Source organism: Callospermophilus lateralis, chromosome 5 (genome assembly GCF_048772815.1).
Source record: "Callospermophilus lateralis isolate mCalLat2 chromosome 5, mCalLat2.hap1, whole genome shotgun sequence".
NCBI classification, from domain to species: Eukaryota; Metazoa; Chordata; class Mammalia; order Rodentia; family Sciuridae; genus Callospermophilus; species Callospermophilus lateralis.
The window spans coordinates 90,050,159-90,071,868 of NC_135309.1; the positions used below are offsets into that span (position 1 = coordinate 90,050,159).

General features: G+C 34.6%; 1 protein-coding gene across 1 annotated transcript in view; it reads right to left on the reverse strand.

Annotated features, from left to right (window-relative positions):
• Arsk (arylsulfatase family member K) overlaps positions 1-20,744 on the reverse strand; it is a 42,956-nt gene extending 22,212 nt beyond the window's left edge. Inside the window, exons 1-3 of the mRNA XM_076856021.2 lie at positions 20,449-20,744; positions 14,236-14,365; positions 12,161-12,320 (exon numbers count right to left, since the gene is read on the reverse strand). Coding sequence (XP_076712136.2) covers positions 12,161-12,320; positions 14,236-14,365; positions 20,449-20,580 — 422 coding nt within the window. The 5' untranslated portion in view covers positions 20,581-20,744. The remainder of the gene's footprint in view (positions 1-12,160; positions 12,321-14,235; positions 14,366-20,448) is intronic.
• Positions 20,745-21,710: the final 966 nt, after the last annotated feature.

Genomic DNA, 21,710 nt, shown 5'->3' on the forward strand with positions numbered 1-21,710 from the left:
TATTACACTAGCAGTACTCTACTTGTAGTAGAAATCAAGGAGTTTGAGAGAACATGACACTGAGGTTCACACAGGATGTGTAGAAACCAAAGTGCTTTCTTTTCAATGTAGGTATATAAGATAGAAAAACATGGTTGAGAAATCATTACAAGAAGTAAGCTTGTACTATAGTAAAACTAGCCCCCACTTTGGATTAACCCACGTATAGACTGTTGTCTTGAATGTGATGACTGACTTAACCAGTTGACCTTATGATGCAGTCAAGAGTGAAACTAGACCATGACACAGGAAGATAATGCACTAATTAAAAAGCAAAAAACAAAAAACAACTATGAATAAACAGAAGATCACTAGAGTAGAGGAAAAGGAACAGGGAGAGGAAGGAGAGAAAGGAAAGGGGAAGTACTGGGGACTGAATTAGAGCAAATAACATTACATGCTTGTATAATTATGTCAAAATGAATCCTAATATTATATATAACTAAAAGGAACTAATAAAAAATGGCTGTATTAAACCCAGCTGGCTGTATCTTTTGCCCCTGTAATGAATAAGTGTGATTTCATTTAACCTTTCTTGTAATAAATTTATGCCTTCTTGCTATGTTTTTTCACTTTCTGTGGTGCTGAGATTCTTTTAACCCAGGCTCCTTGAAGAGTAATAGGCTGAAATTAAGCTAATTTTGGCCTAGTTTTATCATTATGGATAGATCTAAAAGTTGGCTTTATTTCTGTCTTCTTACTAAATAATTGGTGATGAATTCCTCAATAATAAAAATGGAAAATAACACTACCTAACACATTACCAATTAATTGTTGCATGAATTTGTATATATGTAATTGTTGTGTGGCTCTTCTGTGCCAGTGTGCCAAATTCTGCTGTAATACTGGATACAGTCAAGCCACAGCTAGCACAGGATTAATTTACACAGTAGTAATCACATCTGAAAAAAGTATCACACATTAAAATTGATTCTGAGAACATGACAGCTTTCTTTCAACATGAAGTAGTAGCCTAGACAAATCTTCAGGTTCCTAAGACTCTACTGAAGATAATTAATAATTAACTATCTCAGACTTAGTTCTGTGAAGATTTGTCTTTTTGTTATTGTTCAAACTGTAGTAGTAATGTGTCTCCATTAAGTCTCTTGCATGGAAAAACAATTCTGAAACATGTCTTTGCAAAATTCTGTATCAGCCTAATAAATTCTGCAGGGGAAAAAGTGTCCAGACTCATTCTTGTTGAATGCTCTTTCCTTAAAGTTGTGAGAAACATACATACCATTTTAAAAAGTATTCACAAGGCTGCCATCTATTTTCTTTATATTTACCACTCACAAATAGTCTTTTAATTGAATGAGTCACATCAACCCTGATAAATTCTAGATGGAGCACCATTTTTCAATGTGCAATATTTAAATGTTCATTATAGCAGACTTGGAGTGTGACTCAGAAGTAGAGTGCTTGCCCAGCATGCATCAAGCCCTGGATTCAATCTCTAATACCATAATAAATACATGTTTTTCCATTAATTAACTTTTATTAATTCTAACCATTTTATTTTTTGGTGAAATTACAGTTATTAGTGCTCCTTAATCTTATTTATTCATGGATTTCTTCATGAAATAGTAATAATAATTATATATCCATCACATAATCATTATCATTGATTGTTATAATTTTTTAATATTTATTTTTTAGTTGTAGTTGGACACATATCTTTATTACGTTTATTTATTTTTATGTGGTGGTGAGGATCGATCGAACCCAGAGCCTTGCACGTGCTATACGAGCACTCTACTGCTGAGCCACAACACCAGACCCATATAATAATATTGTTTTTAATAACTATATTTAAAATGAAAGTTTTATTTGTGTATATTTAGAAGTGGGCAGCTTTTCATGGTCTTGGATTTCATGGTCTTCAAGTTGTGAAATCCCACTTAGTCATTTTCTAGTCGCTGGTCAATTCATCACTGTGGGAGCAATATTTACAACTTGAATCCTAGGTGACAATGACTGTAGCCGTTGACAGATTATGCATTTTTGCTACAGTTTGAGTTTACTTATGTAAAGGCAGACTTCTCCATTTTATTCAAGAAACAGCTAATGAATATCTGATATATACAATCCATTGTGGCAGGCAAGTGCTTGATGTGACTTGCTAAGTTATCAAAATGGTGTTACCACCTTATATCCACTCAGGCATAAAATTTTTCTATTACTGTACTTTTAAAAATAAATAGCCAAATGTTATATTGTGGAAAAGGCAACTGTGATAAAATAGGTTAGCTATGACTATGAAACTGTTTAGCTCATATTCACTCCTTTTATATCAAGAGGAGGGAAGATTTTTTTCTTATACTTTAAAGTGTAAAAAAAAAATCAACCTGAGGAACTATAATATTTTATATTTGTGTTTTTAAATCTTAGATAGAAAATATTACCTGAGAAAAATACCATCAAATCTGAAAGGACAAAATGGGTGAATTATTCCCAGTTAAGAGAATTTACACAAGTAGTCACTGAGGAGTCATGGCAGCGTGACTAGCTCTTGCTGAAGGGGTGATTTAGATAGCCCTGTTGTGTAGCCTGTCAATTGGTGAGGTATAGGTACCTAACCTAAGGATTAGGTCACTTATCTCTTTAACCTGGACATTAATTATGATGGGTCTGACATGAAATTTGAGTTGAACCTATTATTCTTATTTGCAGGATCTTAATTTAGAAAGAAAAATATATTTCAGTAAAGGGTTCCAGAATGCAGCTATGAGGTAGAGTCACAAAGGAGATGAAATTTGAGCCCAAAAGGGTCATGCTGGTCAGTTATGGGTAAAAGTGGTATAGTAGTTAAAAGACCCAGAGTAAACTGATAATTCATTAAAATTAAAGTCAATCACCTATATATAAGCCAAAAAAATAAAGTAATAATAATAAAGACCCAGAGTAGAGGAGTAAGTCATGAGTCATGTTTCTCACAGAACTAGTACAAAGTTCTGTGAGAACCTACTGTCTGCTACTGAGGTCGTTAAAGCCATACTGGGTTTCAGAATTATTCCCTAGTTCCATCACTTGACATTAGTGTTAATGACTGCCCTTGTTCTTAGACTGATAATCCAAATCTCCTCTTAGTGCATGAAAATCCTTATATTATGATCACATCTTCTCTATCCTGCATAAACCCCAGTCTTATGTAGGTGGGCTCCCAATTGAAAGAATAGAATGAGGGGGACAGAATTATAGCTCAGTGGTACAGCAATTGCCTAGAAAGCATGAGATACTGGGTTTGATTCCCACCATTGCAGTAAGTAAATAAATAAAAGTAATGAAAATAATCACCATGTACAGAGTACTACAATGAGTAAATATCTCATTCAATTTCAGTCTCAGAAGACTTAGAAAAAGGTCCAACTTTTGTCTATCATAGTTGAAAGTAGTTTAAAAAATTTCACTGTTAAGAAATATAATTAGTTTAGCTGTTAGGAATGCTAATTTACATATGCATTTTTATATTTTTTAACATTCGTTTGAAATTATAAGAGAAATGTGAAAATTCTTATAGATTCCTTATATAGTAAATGCCTGTTTTTGAAATTCTATACTCTCTCCTTATAAGAGAAAAAGAGGTGCTAAAGGAAAACTAGATTTTTTCACTGCTAACTGCAATATGATACAGTCAAGAAAAGAGCCAACTGGAAGGATGGAAGGATTACTTAGAGAAAAAAGGGTAACTATAACTTCATTGCAATAATAGCAATAAGAGATTACAAGGGCTCAAAAACTCATTGAAAATAATTATGATACTTGATCAGAGAGCAAAACGGATGTTCAAGGATGAAAATAGTATGGCAGAACCAGTCCACAGTTGTTACTCTTTTTAGAGAACAAAAACTATGGAGATTCTCAAATCTAGCTTATTCGATGAAACTTGCAGGTTACTCTGACAGCTTTCTCAGCCTGTTAATCAAGTCCTTCTGGCATAATCTTTAAAGACTTACTTCTAATTGCTGCCTTACAGGAATTTTGGTTCATCTAATGCCCTCCAAAAGGTTTGTGCTTTCCTACTTGGATAGCCTTGTTTAGAAATTTTTCCTTCCTGTTTTCATTTGGGCTTACTGATGTTCAACTTCTGTGAAGTTCATCAACTCCAAAATGCTACTAATTGTGGATCACACATTAAAAAAAAATACTGTTGAGGAAAAAAAGTTGCAAATAAAACTATGCTTAATAAATTTTAAGTTGTGAAAGAAGGAGATAAACTTCATTTCACACAGCTGAAACAATGTATTAGATTTTAGTAATTAAATAAAAAAAAATCAAGAATTGTAATGAGATTGTAGGCTCAAAGGAATCATTTGTGGGTTTTAAGAAACTGTATAAGAGTTACAGCAGAAAGCAATCTGAAGATAGTCCTAGGAGCTGCTTCAGTTAAGAATTTGCCAGTCAACAGAAGTGAGGGTTCTGGAAAACAAAATAAAACAAAAAGCACTGCAAGGTCTTCCACTGTTGCCAAAAAAAAAGTATGCTGAGCTGTAAAAATATATGCTGTTCCAGAAACTAAATTTCAACAAAGATAATAAGGTGGAAAATTCTAAAACTAAGCTAGCAACATGACCAAAGTAATGGATATCTTTCTTTATTATTAGGAAAGGAATAAAATAAACTCCTTATGGTGGAGAAAACTGATCTAAAAGTATACATAATCTTAGATTACAAAATAATAGTGGATAAGCATGAGATAGACACAGACTTATTTATTAGGCTGTAGAACTGAGAGGGGCTGAGGAGGGCTCTATGGTCAGTGTTCTGGGTTCATTAGTTCCCTCTTCATCTCTCTGGTTTTACTTGGAGAGCTTTCACTAATAGTCAGGGGCCTTAGAGGGAACAGGAAGAGCAGTGTGAGCAGTCCATGATTTATTTCCCTTTGTTGTTTGCCAAGGGGTTCAAGCTTAAGAGTCTGCTCATAGCAATTCTCTTATTTTGGAAGGAGGACTTTATTTTTCATTTGTCTCAAAGGATTAAAAATTGTCTATTGTGACGTGGCTTAGAAAAACATCAAGCTACATGAGCAGAGAACATATATAATTATAATGATAAAACGAAATGACAGAGGACTTGATTTTAGGTTTTAAAATTTTAGCTAGAAAAAACAAGGCAGCAGTTTGCTTAGTTTCTCTTTTGATAGCATTAGAATGTGAGTTCTGAGAATTGGAGAATTTTGCATTTTGAGTACTATTATATTCACGTCATCTAAAAATAGTGTCTGGTACATAGCAGATAGCTCAATAAATATTACCTGAATGAATAAGGATCACCTTTTAGTTTAAGCATTTTAAGGAATACTACTTAATGTTAAGTTTATTTATTAAAAAATTTCTTAATTAAATTATATTGATAGAAGTCTAGTTTTAAATACATTTGATGTGAAATCAATTACTTCCTAATTCTATATATTTCTAAATTAACATTTTTTTTTCTTTGGCTTTGTTAATTCTCAAAAATTGACACACTAGTGTCAAGGGGGTCTGATAAATAAGAATATGGAAGAATAAATGCAAGATTTAAGATGTTGATAATTACTTTAAATGTGACATTCCTAAAGCTGTGATGATAAATATAAAATACCTGTTTTAGACAAAGGTTCTCAATCTTTGCAATTTTGACATTTTAGGATTGGTAATTCTTTGTGAAGGAAAGGCTGTCCTGTGCACTGTAGACCCTGGTCTCTATCCACCAGATGTCAGTAATAGCCCCTAGTGGTGTCAAACAAAAAAAGCTCCAGACATTATCAAATATCCCTGGGAGGGCAAAACTGTGCTTAATTAAGAACTGCCATTTCAGATACTGGGAATACATTGGTAAAATAATTTCACTTTGAGCAAAAATGATCAGAATACCCCATAAATGAAATACAAATGTTTTCTTTCAATTGATAAGAAGATACAGCAAAAAAAAATTTTTTTTTTCTCTTCTATACTGGGGATTAAACACAGGGGTGTTCTACCACTGAGATATATTCTCAGCCCTTTTTTAAACTTCGAGACAGGATCTTGCTAAGTTGCCCAGGTTGGTCTTGAACCTGCAGTCCTTCTGCTTCAGCTTCCCAAGGAACTAAACCTGGCTTGCTAATTTGAACCTAAACCTATTATAAGTACAATATATGTAATGTGGAATGGGTAGATACTTATCAGTAATTTACAAACTGGTACTTCATTGAAATTACAGAATTTCAGAATGAAAGAGCTTTCAAGGTTATATAGTATAAGCTCATGTGATGAAACTGAAATTCTAAGTAGAAAAATAATTTGCTTAGGGTCTTATAGTCAGTAGTTGGATTTTTATGAGTAGTATTTCCAGTACCTTTTTAACCACTGTCCACAAGCAACAAATATAGCATGGGTTTGACCTTCAGGACCACCACATAAAACAAAAACGAAACAGAAGAAACAAGTGTTTTGCTCACAGAGTTCTCAATATGCTGTAGTGTATTATACATAGCAAGGGACACGCAGCTGGGTTAATGTTCCCAAACAAGTACAAGAGGAAAGCAATACTTGATGCCTAAAAAGGCAGATTAGAGTTCTGTAGTGATTAATGAAAAAAACCTTGTAATTCTGGCTGAAAATATAAGCAGGTACAAAAATAGCTAATTTTAATGGCAAGAATGATAAAAACTTGAGTTTTGATTTGGAACACTCAATTGTACTGAATACCCCAATTTGTGAAATTTGATAATGAACTTTCTTTTTGAAACCTATTTTTAAACTTATACAGAAAAATCTGAAAGATAATATGTCATAATTCATATAACCTTTTAGGCATGCTATTAATAGAGACCTCGATCTATTTGTTAAACCAAATGGCTGTGTGAGTACATACAGCACTTGTACAAATAGTATTGTAGTTTACTTTAATTTCCTAAGATGTGATGTAAGAATGAGTAAGTAAAAATATTCTGCAAGCTATCATTATGCTGAAAACCATCACTGACATCCCAAATATTAACATCTAAGTAGCTCTTTCCCTCTATTGATTTTAGAATTCTACAGGACAAAGAAAGAACTTCTGAAAATCAAGGATATTTAAAAACCTTAAAAACAGGATATGCTCTTAGTTGAGAGTATATATACACACAATGCATATATATTACATCATATTAATAATGAGCAAGTGCTATGATCCTGGATTAAAACATCAATGTTTATCAAATAATATGTAAACTATGTAAGTAGATCAATATAACTTTATCATTCATTCATTAGACCTTTAATTGTGCACCTACAATGTTTTGGAACTATGCTGGCAGGTGTGAATGAAGCAGTGTATTGTCCTGCTGAGGAATAAAAGTCATAATTTAACAATTCCACACACAAGAATGAAAGTTACAAGGAATAGAAGGCATTTCAATCTTATATTCTTTTTATTACTGGATGGATTGAGGAAACAAAGAAAGGAAATAATCTCAAATAGGATAATATGAATAGTTGTATCCTGCTTTGGATTAACTTTACTTTCTAAAAAAAGGAAAGATTTTACAACTCAAAATGGATTAAAGACTTAAATATAAGACCTGAACCTGTGAAACTAGGAGAAGAAAACAAGGGGGAAATACTTCAGGACATTAGCAAAGACTTTTTTGGATGAGACCCTGAAAGCACAGGGAACAAAAGCAAAACAGATACATCAAACTAAAAAGCTTCTGCACAATAAATGAAACAACAGAGTAAAGAGATAACCTACAGAATGGAATAAAATATTTGCAAACTATGTATAGGCAAGGGGTTAATATCCAAATATATAAGGAACTCAATAAAAAAACAAATAATCTAATTAAAACACGGACAATAGATATAGATATAAATAGACATTTCTCAAAAGAAGATGTACAAATGGCCAACAAGTGTATAAAAAAAGGTTCAACAACACTAATCATCAGGGAAATATAAACCAAAACCACAATGTAATAGCACTTCACCCCAGTTAAAATGGTTATTATCAAAAAGCCACAAGATAACAAGTGCTGGTGAGAATGTGGAGAAAACTGTTGGTGAGAATGTAAATTAGTACAGCCACTATGGAAAACAGTATGGAGGTTCATCCCAAAATTAAAAACAGAACTACCATATGATCCAGAAATCCCATATTGGGTATCTATTCAAAGGAAAAGAATGTTAAAAAGAATCTGCAGTCCCCCGTTCACTGCAGCACTATTTGCAATAGTCAAGAAACGGAAACAACCCAGGTATCCAACAACTGATGAGTGGGTAAAGAAAATGTGGTGTATATATACAATGGAATAATATTTGGCCATAAAAAGGATGAAATTCTGTCATTTGTGACAACATGGATGGAAATGGAGAACATTAAGTAAAATAAGCCAGACACAGAAGACAAATAACACATGCATGGTATCATTCATACTGGAATCTAAAAAAGTTGATTTTTGTGGAAGTTGAGAGTAGAATATGGTTACCAGAGGCTGGGGAGAGTAGGAGGAGGATGAAATGGTGAAAAGTGACCAAGGGTTACTTAGTTGGACAGAAGGATGAAGTTCTGTTGTTCAATTGCACAATAAATTGACTATAGATAACAATAATATGTTTCAGAAGCTAGAAGGAAGGATTTTGAATGTTTTCACCACAAGGAAAGGATAAATGTCTGAGGAGATTTATGCTTACCCTTATTTGAACATTATATAGTGTGTATACATGCACGAAACATCTCATGGTGCTCTATAAATATTCACAATTTTTATGTTTCAATTAAAATAAATACAATTTAAAAAGAAGAAAGATTTTGAAGATAAATTTTTGAGACTCCATGAAATATTTAGAAATGCAAAGCACTTCAGAAAAACTAGAGTTACCTAAATGTTAAACTGTAATTCTGGTTAAGCCATTTTATAGTAATAATCTTTCAACTGAATAAATGTGTACTCTGTGCCAAACACTATTATGTGCTTCCTATGATCTTATTTAATCCTTTTATAATATCTTTTATTAACTCAGATAAAACTTAGTTATCCAATGGTGTTAATTCCAATTTATAGATAAGAGCATTGACACTTGGGTCAAGAGAAGGCAAGTAATTTGCTCAAGATTACTAGAATGGTAATCAGGGAAGCTGGACAGCTAGCTCTGTGCTGCTGAGCCTGTGCTCCTCACACTATGTGTATTACCTCTTCTCTTTCCTTCTGCTACATTCCAAAGGCAGAGTTCAGGAAAAGGATTCTGCACAAAGGGACTAGCTTGTAAAATAGTCCAGAGATAGCAAAAAGCATATTAAGGGAATTTTAAAAAGATCAGGTGCCTACTAAAAGAGTGAGTGTAGTACAAAAATCAGACTGGATAGAGGTAGGCAGGGGCTAGATCATGTAGGGTCTATGTTGTGGATTTGGGATTTTAATAAATCTGAAGAGAAGAACTGTTGAAGGATTTCAGGCAGGTAAATCATATGATTGATAGTATTTTAATAAGATCACTGTGGCTGTCTAGAGAAAATAGATCATACAGAGTCAAAAGAATCCAGCTAGAAGATCATTTTAGTAGCTTTGTGAAGGCAGTAAGAAATGAAACAACTAGACAAATATTTAGAAGTAGAACTATTAACATTTGGTGATAGATTAGAAAACAGAGTGGGGAATGGGGATATCTGCATCAGTTCTGAATTTCCATTATTGCCATCTTAGATTCTGGAAGGCAGAAGAGGAAAGAAATTTAACATTAACTTGAAGAGAAAGATGCCTGTTCAAATCATTCTAGATTGTATTAGTATATTACGCCAAAACATGCTGCATTGTTTCCTAGGGCTGTCAGAACATATGATCACAAACTGGGTGGCTTAAAACACCAGCCATGTATTTTTTTACAACTCTGGGGGCTAGAAGTCTGCAGGGACACACTCTTTCTTCAGGTTCTCTGGAAGAACCCTTTGTCTCCTCCTAGTTTATAGTGACTCTCAGGACTCTTTCACATACTTTGTCTTGTATCTGCCTCATGCCAGTCTCTCCTTGTCCTCATGTCCTCTCTCAGAATCTACATCCTTTTTCCTCTTCAAATAAGAATAGCAGTCATTGGGTTTAGGGCTCACCATAAATCTAGGGTGATGTCATCTTGAGATGCTTAACTAATTACATCTATAAAAAGGGTCTATTTGCAAATAAGGTCACATTCTCAAGTTCTAGATGGTCATGATGTTTTGGGGAGCACTATTCAGTTTACTACACTATTATTTTTATTAATTTATTCTTGTTCTTTTTTTTTACCATCATCATTAGTATAATCAGCACCTTCAATTAATACACATTAGGTAGGTAAGAGGTACTAATCTAATGTCTTAATTGTATTGTGTTGGGAGTCACAGAGGCTGGGGGACTCCAAGATTATACCCAAGTTTGCTAGGAGAAATTGCAGAACTCAGAATATAGTTGCACTCATTACTATGATTCATTACAAAAGGACACACAGGAAAATAAGCAAAAGGAAAATGTGCTTGAGAGAAGTCCAGTGGAAACTAATCACAAGATTTTAATCAGAGTCACAAAAGACTCTTGCTTAATTCTACCAGCATCGAAAATCACATAACAATATGTGATATGTGTCTACTTAACACATGTGAAATTCTATCTCTACTCACTAGAGATGGGCTACTCAAGTTTTTATTGGGGGCTGATAATGTAGGCAACCCTCTGCTAGGTTCGTGACAAAATTCTAGACTCCCAGACAAAAAAGCAGTTTGTTCAGCAAAATAACACTATACAAACACTCCAAGTTGTTCTCACCAGTTAGGGAATAATGGGAACACTCCAGAAATCCAAGTTCCCAGGTGCCAGCCAAGAGCAAAGCTTGCAAGCAGGTATTTCTAAGGATTATAGTTCCAGTGCTATAATATTAGCTCTTTTCTGCACAAATTATTTTGTTTTATCTTCACATCAAAAAAACTAAAGTTCAGTTAGCTTAAATGTGTCCAAGATTATACCACTACAAGTTTAGTAGTAAATAGAGAAACTGGAAATCAAAAGTAAGCAATATAATTCTAGACCTATACTCTAATTTTAAAAAGAACATGGTTTCATTTATTTATTGTACTGGGACTGAACTGAGGAGTGCTTTACCACTGAGCTGCATCCCCAGTCCTTTTTATTTTTAACTCTGAAGCAGGGCTTTGCTAAATTGCTGAGGCTGGTCTGGAACTTGGAATCCTTCTGTTCGGGCTCCCAAGTCACTGGTGTCACAGACATATGCCACTGTGCCCAGCTATTTGACTTATTTATTTAGATTGGCTATGTTGCCCCAGCTTGTCTTGAATTCCTAGGCTCAATTGTTCCTCCCCTACCTAAGCTTCCTGAGTGCTAGGACAACAGGTATGCACCACCATTTCTGGCCTTTAGACCTCTACTCTTTTCTTTTTTTGGTACCAGAGATTGAGTCCAGGCATACTTAACCACTTAGCCACATCCCCAGTCCTTTTCTTTTCTTTCTTTCTTTCTTTCTTTCTTTCTTTTTTTTTTTTTTTTTGAGACAGGGTCTCACTAAGGTATTTAGGGCCTTGCTAAGTTGCTAAGGCTGGCTTTAAACTTGCGATTCTCCTGTTTCAGCCTCCTGAACTTCTGGGATTATAGGCATGTGCCACCATACCCAGTTTAGACCTTCTACTCTTAACCATTATGCTTGGAACCTGATTTACATTTTTGGGGGTGCTAGAGAGTGACCCAACATGCTAAGCTCTACCAATGAGCTATACCCCAACCAAGCTGGTTGCCTGATTTTTGAAAGGCTTACTAAAAATGAATGGAAAAAAAGAGTCACAATAGACTCAAATTGGAGAGAACCAATAAAGTCCACTAGCAAGGTGGCCATGGTTTTTACAACATGAATAACAAAGGGGCCATTATATAACAAAAACATTATCAAAATAAATTATGGGCTAAACAATATAAAAATACTATTTATAGACCTTCAGTGTTTAGGAAAAACAAAATTACCAGCATATTAGCAATTTTAACATTTTAAGAAGATTAAAGAAAGCTAATGGTTTAGCGAAATTAACAATTGAGGGATTAAGAGATTTAGTTTCACCTTTGTGGAAAATAAAAAATATTAAAGTCAAAATGAGTACAGGTGTATACTGTAGCACAGTGCAGCCTATCAGGATTATGTTTTACCTAATGGAGTGATGTCCTGAAGTATAGTCCAGTTTTCCAAATTTTTGTGTTTGGTAGCCATGTTCTTCCATGACATCCATCCATGTTGTATAATTTGGATCTAGACCCTTAAAATTGTTCCAAGATTCTGTTAAGTGAGTGAAGAGGCCACTCCACATTGCTGAGGTTAAAAAAAAAAGACACTGGGATTAAACTAAAGTTTAACAATTTGTTTTAACTATTAAGGTAATTATTCTGAGAGCATTGCTTTCTAGGTTAGACTGCATGTTGTGGAATAAGGCATAACTTCATTAGATGCTAAATTTAGTAGACATTTCCGATTGTTCTCTCTCTTTATCAGTGGGAAAACTACAAGGAATCAATGTTTCCATTTTACAAATGAGTTGACCAAGGCTAAGAGGTTAAGCTGCATAAGGTAAATATAGTTAGAAATAATATAAAGCCTATGTATGTGGCTTTAGTCTCATAAAAAAGCAATCTCTAGGTATTTCTTTGTTAATTTTAAAATCATACATCAGTCAGTTTAAATACAGACCGAATTTCCCTAATATTCTTAATGACTCTTCTATTCCTTGTCTTTTTTCTGGCTTTTAACAAAAAATTTAAGTATACTATGACTTTTCTCTCATTTTCTATGACTGTTTATTCAATAAAGTTTTCTTTTCCTTTTCCAGTTTCTGTTTACTTATATAGTAGATTGGAATAAACATTATGGTCTCATCTAACAAAATGCTTTTTGAGAGGTAGCTTAGAGAAATACCTGGGTTTGAATTATAGTTACACCATTACTGAGTGGCCCTTGATAAGTTACTTAAATTTTCTGTACTTTAGTTTTCATCTTCAAAATGGGGTAGTAACAGTCTCTACCTTATGGAAACAATATGAGGATTATATAAATTAATATATGTAAGGCACTTAGAATATTGCCAGATACAGTAAAAATGTTCATTTTTATGACTATTATTACTTCTCTTTGTTCAAACTCCTCTAAATTATTTCTTCCAGGAAAAACATCATCTAAATGCTTTGAGACCTTTAGAGTTCATTGACCTCTTTCTCATTTCATTATTTCTACTGGTGCTCTGCATGCTGTGAGGGGCATAGTACATACAGTGTCTTGTTGAGAAGGAAACTTAGTGACTTACTTGATGGCCTACTGAGGGTCCGGATCCAGGTCATCACTTTGCCCTAGCCCAGTGCTCATTTCACTTAACCCACAATATAAATTAGCAAAAAAAATTTTAATATACTTGGTTCTTCATCATTGAAATATCAATTTTAATATAGTTTAGGTTTACTTTAACCATTGATGATTATATAGCTCAGAGTGCTTAAAATATAGATAAAAGAATTTGTACTGAAATCACAGAAAATCATCTCAGGAGGTTATCTCTGAAACTGAATTGCTGAATACTACTTGAGTCCCAAGGCAGACAATCACAGACCAGAAAGAGGACAAGGAAAGTGACTGTCACACAAGAGACAGATTTATAAAAATGATAGTTTTCCCCTTTTCCCTTATTATTCATGGCCTAAGATCACTATCATTTTGCCATTAAAACTATGCCTGTTAAATTATTATGATAGAAGTGAACAATTAGATATGAGGTAGAAGAGAATTAAGATAAGAGAAAGATAATATGGAATTACAGGGAAAATTTCAAATAAACTTGAATATGAGAAGTTATAATTACTTGGTGGTAATTTTTTAAAGTCCACAGAAGTCCTCCCTTATCCACTTACTGGAAAATTTCCTTGGAAATAGTTATCTTCTAGGAAGTATGAATATTTCTTCTTTTGCTTTCATAGTCAAAAGATTCTTAGTCACCAATCATGAGGAAATGAAACAGTAACACATGAACTAAACAGTATTTTAGATAGCAAAAATTCCTATTCTCAGAAATAGAAATTCTAATAACTCCAATACCAATACATACCTTAGAACCGACTTTTCTTATTTAAACATTTTTATATGACTTTACTATTGTACTTTTGGGTATAATATTTTAAACTTTTGGATATAAATATTTTCAGTGTGTAATCACTTTCTTTCATCATATCAAACATGTTTATACCTGCACGTGATGGACAACAGATTGGAGAGTTTGTGTAGGCATTCAGAAACGAAGTGCCATGCGTTTTCATGAAGTTGATAAAAGGAAGTTTCACTACCTGACTTCCTGGATGAAATGTTAGCCTTCCGTCCTGGAAAAAAAGAAATTTAATCAACATTGACTGCATTAAAAAAAGAAAATTATTTCCTTTAATTTCACATGGAATTCACAATAGCAGAAGACTTCAACATGACTGTATTAAACCTCAAAATATAAAACAAGTGCTACAGGAATCTATGGTATAAACATCTCAACTTCAGTATTACACTTTAATTCATATGAATATAGTAAATAAACTAAAGGACTTCTAGGAAAGTTCTTTTGAGGGATAATGGGCTAATTGAAAGTATTTATTAATACTAATAATAGTAATAGTATTAATACTATTAATACTAATATAAGTGTTTATTGAGTATGTAACTATGTGCCAAGCACTGTGCAAGAGTTGAGGATACCATAATGAATAGAATAGAGTCCTGCTGCGGCTGGGGTTGTAACTCAGTAGTAGAGTGTTTGTATAATATGTGTGAGGCACTGGGTTCAAACACCACATATAAATAAATAAAGGTCGATCAACAACTAAAAAACATTAAAAAAATAGAGTCCTGCTCTCATGAAGAGTTAAAATAGAGTTCTGCCATTATGAGCTAGTTGGAGAGACAAAACATATACTAAACAAAACATGAATATTTACAAATTGAAGGGCTTTAAAAAAATCCTGAGATACAGTGATTTGGTTGCTCCTGAACATTGTTGAATCAAGATTGAACCATAGCTCGGTACTCAGTTCCTCAAGATTCTGGACTAGAGAGAACCTGAGAAGTTTAGATTTCAGTGCATCATCCTAATGAAAGAATTTAAAAGTACCCAACTACTTGTTATGGCAAGATTGTTTATAGTGTTCTTCCCAGTAATGTCCATCACACTAAAAGACATTTTCACCAGACTCTAGTATACACTCCTGTCCCCAATCCCCACTCCTGAAACTCTCCACACTAAACTAAAATCAATATAAGTGCAGTGCTGAGGAGATGAAGGGAAGTGGAAGTTGGGGTTTAGAGATGCCTATGTTTCAATACCCAGGCAGAGGAGTTTATTTTCAAGAAATAGGTTTTTAAAGATATAGTTCACATATCCATAAAACTCACCCATTTAAATTGTACAATTCAATGGTTTTAATATATTCAGGAAGCTCAGCAACCATCACTGCATTGCTTTTAGAATATGTTCATCATCTCCAAAAGAAACCGCATACTCTTTAGCCATCATCCTCGATTCTCTCAAATCTCAGGTAATCACCAATCTACTTTCCATCTCTCTATATTTGTTTTCTCTGGACATTTCATATAAGTAGCACTTATAAAATGTGGCCCTTTCTTATATCTTTTACTTAGCATAACATCTTCCATTTTCAACCATATTTTAGTATGTATCAGTACTGCAATTCTTTTTTTAATTGTTGAATATATTACCAAATTTTATCTATTTAACAATTATGGACCTTAAGGTTGTTTCCATTTTTCAGTATTAGTATAATATTGCCAAAAAATCCATGTACAATTTTTTGTATAGACATTTGTTTTCATTTCTCTTGAGCATATGCCAGAAGTAGAATTGTAGGATTATGACAGTCCTGTGTTTAACCATTCTAAGAACTACCAAACCGTTTTCCACGATGACTGCACCATTTTATATGCTCACTAGCAGTGTCTGTGGGTTCCAATTCCTTCATATTCTTGCCAACTCTAGTTATCTTTTTGATCACAGCCATGCTCATGGGTGTGAATTAATCTCTCCCTATTGATTAATGATGTTGAGGATTAGCCATCTATATAACTTCTATGGAGAAATGCCTTTTTGGCCCTTTTCTTTCTTTGTGTGTGTGCTAGGGGATGAATCCAGATCCTCACACATGCTAGGCAAGCACTCTACCACTGAGCCATATCCCTGGCTGTTTGGCCCATTTTATAATTGCTTAATCCAAGATTATGAAGATTTATACCTACGTTTGCTTGTTACCTTTTACATTTGAGTCATTGATTCATTTCAAGCTAATTTTTGTATATGATTGAAGGCAGGATCCAACCTTTTTCTTTCTTTTCACATAGATACTCAGTTTCCTCAGCACCATTTGTTTAAAAGCTCATTTTTTCCTATTCTTTTTTTTTTTTTATTAGCTACACATGACATTACAATGATCTTGGCAATTCATACATTTGAATCAATTTGGGTACAATTTCTTTTTTCTGATTATACAGATTGCAGAATCACATTGGTTATACAGTCATCTATATACATACAGCAATCATAATGTCTATTCTATTCTGCTGCCCTTCCTATCCCCCCTTCCCCTCCCCTCCCCTCCCATCCCTACTAAGTGATCTTAACTCCATTGTTAAAAATCACTTTACCATAAAAAGGAGGGTTTTTTCCCTGAACTTTTTAATCTATTTCATTGATTTGCATATTTATGTACCTTTATGCATTATATTGATTACTGTAGCCATGGAGAGATTGATAAGGATAGCATTGACTTTGTAAAACAACTTGGTATTACTATATTAACAATATTAAATCTTCTACTCCATGAACATGAGATGCCTTATCATTTATTGAGGTGTTCTTTAACTTCTTACAACAATGTTTTTTAGTTTTCAGAGCATAAGAATTGTACTTCTTTGGCAGATTTATTCCTATTTCATTCCTTTCATTGCCACTTTATTTATTTATTTATTTTTTCATTTTTTATTAGTTACACATGACAGTACAATGATCTTGACAATTCATACATTTGAATCAAATGGGGTCATTGCCACTTTAAATGAAATTTCTTAATTTTTTTTTTAGTTGTAGATGGACAGCATGACTTTATTTTCTTTCTTTATTTTTATGTGGTAGTGATGATTGAACCCAGTGCCTCATGCGTGTTAGGCGTATGCTCTGAGCCACAAACCCAGCCCTCTTTTCTTAAGTTTTTGATCAATTACATGTATAGAAATTCAACTGATTATTGTATATTGATCTTGTATTCTACAATCTTACTAATTTATTAGGTTAATAGTTTTGTAAGTGTTTTTCCTGACTAGAACAGTTGAGAACACAATACTTGTCTTCTTTCTGATTTTAGGCAGAAAATATTCAGTCTCTTACTAGTACATACAATGTTAGCTCTGACTTTTTTTGTAGATGCTTTTTACCATGTTAAGAAAGTACCCTCTTATTTCTAGTTGGTGGAATGCTTTTAGCATGAAGGACTACTGAATTTTGTCAAATGCTTTTTCTGCATCTATTGAGATGATCACATGGGTTCTGTTCTTTACTCAGTTAACATGATATATTACATCAATTGATTTTCAGATATTAAATCAATCAAGCATTTGGGGATAAGTTCATTTGCTTACGATGTTTAATACTTTTCATATTCAGACAAATTTGATTTGCTAATAGTTTTAAAGGATCTTTGTTTCCATATTCCTAAGAGATAGTGGCCCATGGTTTTCTTGTGATGTATTTGGGTGGCTTGCAAATCAAACACATACTGATTTGTTAAGAACAAATTCTTAATTCCCCAACTTCTTGTGTTTCACAAGAGTTTATGAAGAATTAGTGTTAATTCTTCTTTAAATATCCTTTATATGTTTAGTAAAATTTACCAGTGAAGCCATCTGGGCCAGGGTTTTTGGGCATGGGTGAGTTTTAAAATTACCAATTCAATCTTTTTGTCATGGGTCTATCCAGGTTGTCCTATTTCTTGTTAGTAGTTTGTGTATTTGTAACAATCTGTCCATGTCATCTAAGTTTTCTGATTTGTTGACATATTTTGTTACACATTACATAAGGGAATATAAGTAAATATAAGTACTCCCTTACAATTCTTTTATTTGTGTAAGTTAATGTCCCTTCTTTCTTCCTGATTTTGGTAATTCAGGCCTCTTTTTTTTTTCCTCCCTTGGCCATGCAGCCAAAGGTTTGTCAATTTTCTTGATCTTTTAAAAAAATTAATTTTTGGTTTCATCGATTTTTCTCTTTTGTTTTTCCATTATCTATTTCCTTAATTTCTGCTATGCTCCTTATTATTATTTTCTCCTTGCAGGAGCTTGACTGGTCTTTTTGGCTTATCTCTCCTGTATGGATACTTTACAATATTAGTGAGCTTCAGCAAGGGTGAATGGGGATTTAGTATTCTCAACCTCCTGCATCTGGCATAGTGTCTCTGTCCTATAATAATGTGGACTAGAGGAGGGGAACCCTCAACACCTCGGCTGCAAGTACCTGGAATTGAACCCATTCACATTGGATTTGGAGGAGATGAAAAATGCGGACGGCTGTCTCTTCTGGTGAGATACTGTAATCTGTGATAAGAGAGTTGACAGGAAAGGGAGCCCTGTCTTCTTGGTCACATTTGCCTAGAGTAAAGCCTCTGTCAAGCCATGGTTCACTGTCATGGACTCATGCTCTTATTACCAAGTTTTAGCAGATTTTGTTGAATAAATGTTTACTCATTTGGTACTTGCTCTTAGGATGATTTCCAGATACTTAAATGCTATTTAATCATTTTTAAAAGTAGTTTTATTTCTACTTTTTTTTTAAAAGTAAGTTTTACTAGTTCTGCTGGGTAGTGGTCCTTTTGTTGCCATGCTGAAAGTAAAAACCAAAGTACTGTTTTCTTATCCCAATTATTATTAGTTCAACTGCCCTATGATAAATCATATTGTCAAGAATATGACCGCATATCAAACTGATATAGTATAACCATAGACAGAATTATTATTTCAAATTGGCTTAAAGAATAGTGTTAAATACACCTAAAACAAAAATTGCAAAGAAACTCTAAGTTGCATTCAGGACTACCATTATTTGGAATAATATTACCATCTCATTTTCATATATATATATTCATATATATATCTTCGTAATTTAAGATATGAGGTGAAACTATCAGTATTTTATCAGATTTTTGTTGCTGTAACCAAATATCTGATAAGAACTTGGCTTAAGGTTTCAGATGTATCAGTTCATAGTGGACTGGATCCATTGCTTTGGCCCTAAGGTGAGGCAGAACATCTTCAGGAAGGGTATAGCAGAGGAAAGCTGCCCAGGCTCAGGGCAGGAATAGCTGGGAGAGAACTGGGAACAACATGTAGTCCCCAACAGCATGCCCTCAAGGGATCACTCCCTTCAACTCCTTTTAGTTTCCACTACCTCCCACGAGTCCAAAGTATTAATCCATCAAATGGATTAATTCATTGATATGTTTTACAGCCCTGAGGATCCAGTCATTTTCTAAAAGCTCCACTTCTGAACATTTCTGAATTGGGGATCATGCTGTCAACACTGGAATCATTGGGGGAAACTTCATATCCAAACCATAACAGGGTTTTTATTACTTCTAGACATTTCTGGTGTACAGATCTAGAAACTACATATATTTTAGATAGAGGATAATAAATTGTGAGATCGCACTGATACTTTCAATTGAAATTTAAGTTTATAAGAGGCTGAGGCAGGAGGATCTCAGTTCAAAGTCAGCTTCAGCAACTTGGCGAGACCACGTTTCTAAATAAAATATAAAAAAAGAGCCGGGGATATGGCTCAGGATTAAGTGCCACCGGGTTCAATCCCTAGTACTCTTCCCTCAAAAAATGATGATGTTATTATTATCATTATTATTTTACATAAACACAATTTCTCTGGAATATAAAAGAATGGATCAAATTATATCAACACATTTAAATTAGCATTAACAGGATTATTAGATACCTGGGTGATAAAGTTAACTTCCTTCATTTCTCATCCAAACATTAATTCCTGCGAAGAGGAAAGCTAACATTCTTTTATGGATTTGCAGAATGTTATTTCCCCCAAATGAATCAAACGGTGTGGACGAAAAATTCATTAACAGTGGTAAAATAATTTAGTGGGTAGAGGTCAGCATTAAAAATAAAAATTGTAAAGATGCTATTAGAGTGCATTTCACTAAAGTATTGTTTTAAATACATGCATATGTATGTGATGTAGGTGCGTACATATACGTGGCCTCACAATAAAATGTACTTAACTGTGCATCGGGATAAACATGTTCGAAAGCGTCTCAAACTGCTCCCCAAAGCCTTCAAGGCTAGAGCAGGTCGCAGATCTGGAGCGGCGCGTCCACCCGGCCCTCTCCGTACTTACGAAGGAATCGCTCACAACTAGCACCACGTTAGGCGCCGGGGCTGCTCGCCGCCTCTGCCCGTCTGTCCCGGGGGCTGGCGCTGCCAGCGCAGAGGCTGCGACCACAGACACCCACAGCAGCAGCATGGGCATAGCGGTTCCAAGAGCCGGCTGCTGGGCCCGCCTCTCCTGGAACTCCCTGCAGGTGTGAGAGGGTGGAGACGTCCAACAACTCCCAGAACTTGCAATTTGGTTTCCACATACTACACAGTAAAGCAAAACTCCACCCGCTGAACTACTACTTCCATCGGGCTCAAAGCGGGCACATGCGCAAAGAAGGAACACCCCGCCTTTCCTTAACCCACGTTAAGTCCTTTTAATCAAATGCCGAGCATACTAACCCAGCCCCTCCCAGTCACGTGAGCGATGCCTGGGAAAGGCGCATGCGCCTTCACTTCAGACTTGGCGTTTGTGTGGGAGCTGAATCTGTCCCAGGTGGGTTTGGTTCGTGGTCGTTTTTGCATAAATTGGAGCCTAAAGGCAGTTGAAATGGTATTTTGAGAAAGGATCGGGGCCGGTGCTGTTCGATTTGTGCCGAACATGCGTGGCTTAGTGTTCCGCGAGAGCGTGAACCGGGCGTTGATGAGGTGGCGGCGCGTCTGTCACTTAAGTTGGGTGGGGCGGTTCCTTATGGGGCTTTGCCTGGACGCGTTCAGATGCGGTGCGGATACTTTAGGGCACCTGCATTCCCTTTTGAAGGAAAATTCTAGCCTACCTCATCTGGTTACCTCTCTTTGCCTATGCAGTAGGATTTATTGTGAAAAGTGGGGCCTGGTAAGAAGTTTCAGGTTCTAGGCGGGGAAAAGCTTAGCTTGTTCCTTGTCTTCTGAGTGTAAAGGAGAAAAACAAGCAGAAGCTGAAAGGAACAAATGTTGGGCTGTGTGACGTGTTCAGTTGATTGACGTAGGTTCCAAATACTGTTGTTTTGCTACAGAGTAATCAGCTATTCTCTTTTAATTGTTTAAATCTTTTGGAGAATTCTGGAAGAAGCAGATTTCTGATTCAGAGCCAGATTCTTCATTTCATTATCATAGTTTCAGGTATATAATTGCACATCACACCGATTGTTTTTAATCTTTTTCAGGAAAAGGAGGAATTGTACAGCTTATTTTTTTTTTTAAGAAAAGCCAACGCAATTTTAAAATCCTGCAACTTTTTTTTTTGCATAGAATAATTGTGACAGGAGTCAGACCTTAAATATTTAATAACTCACATAGCATTTT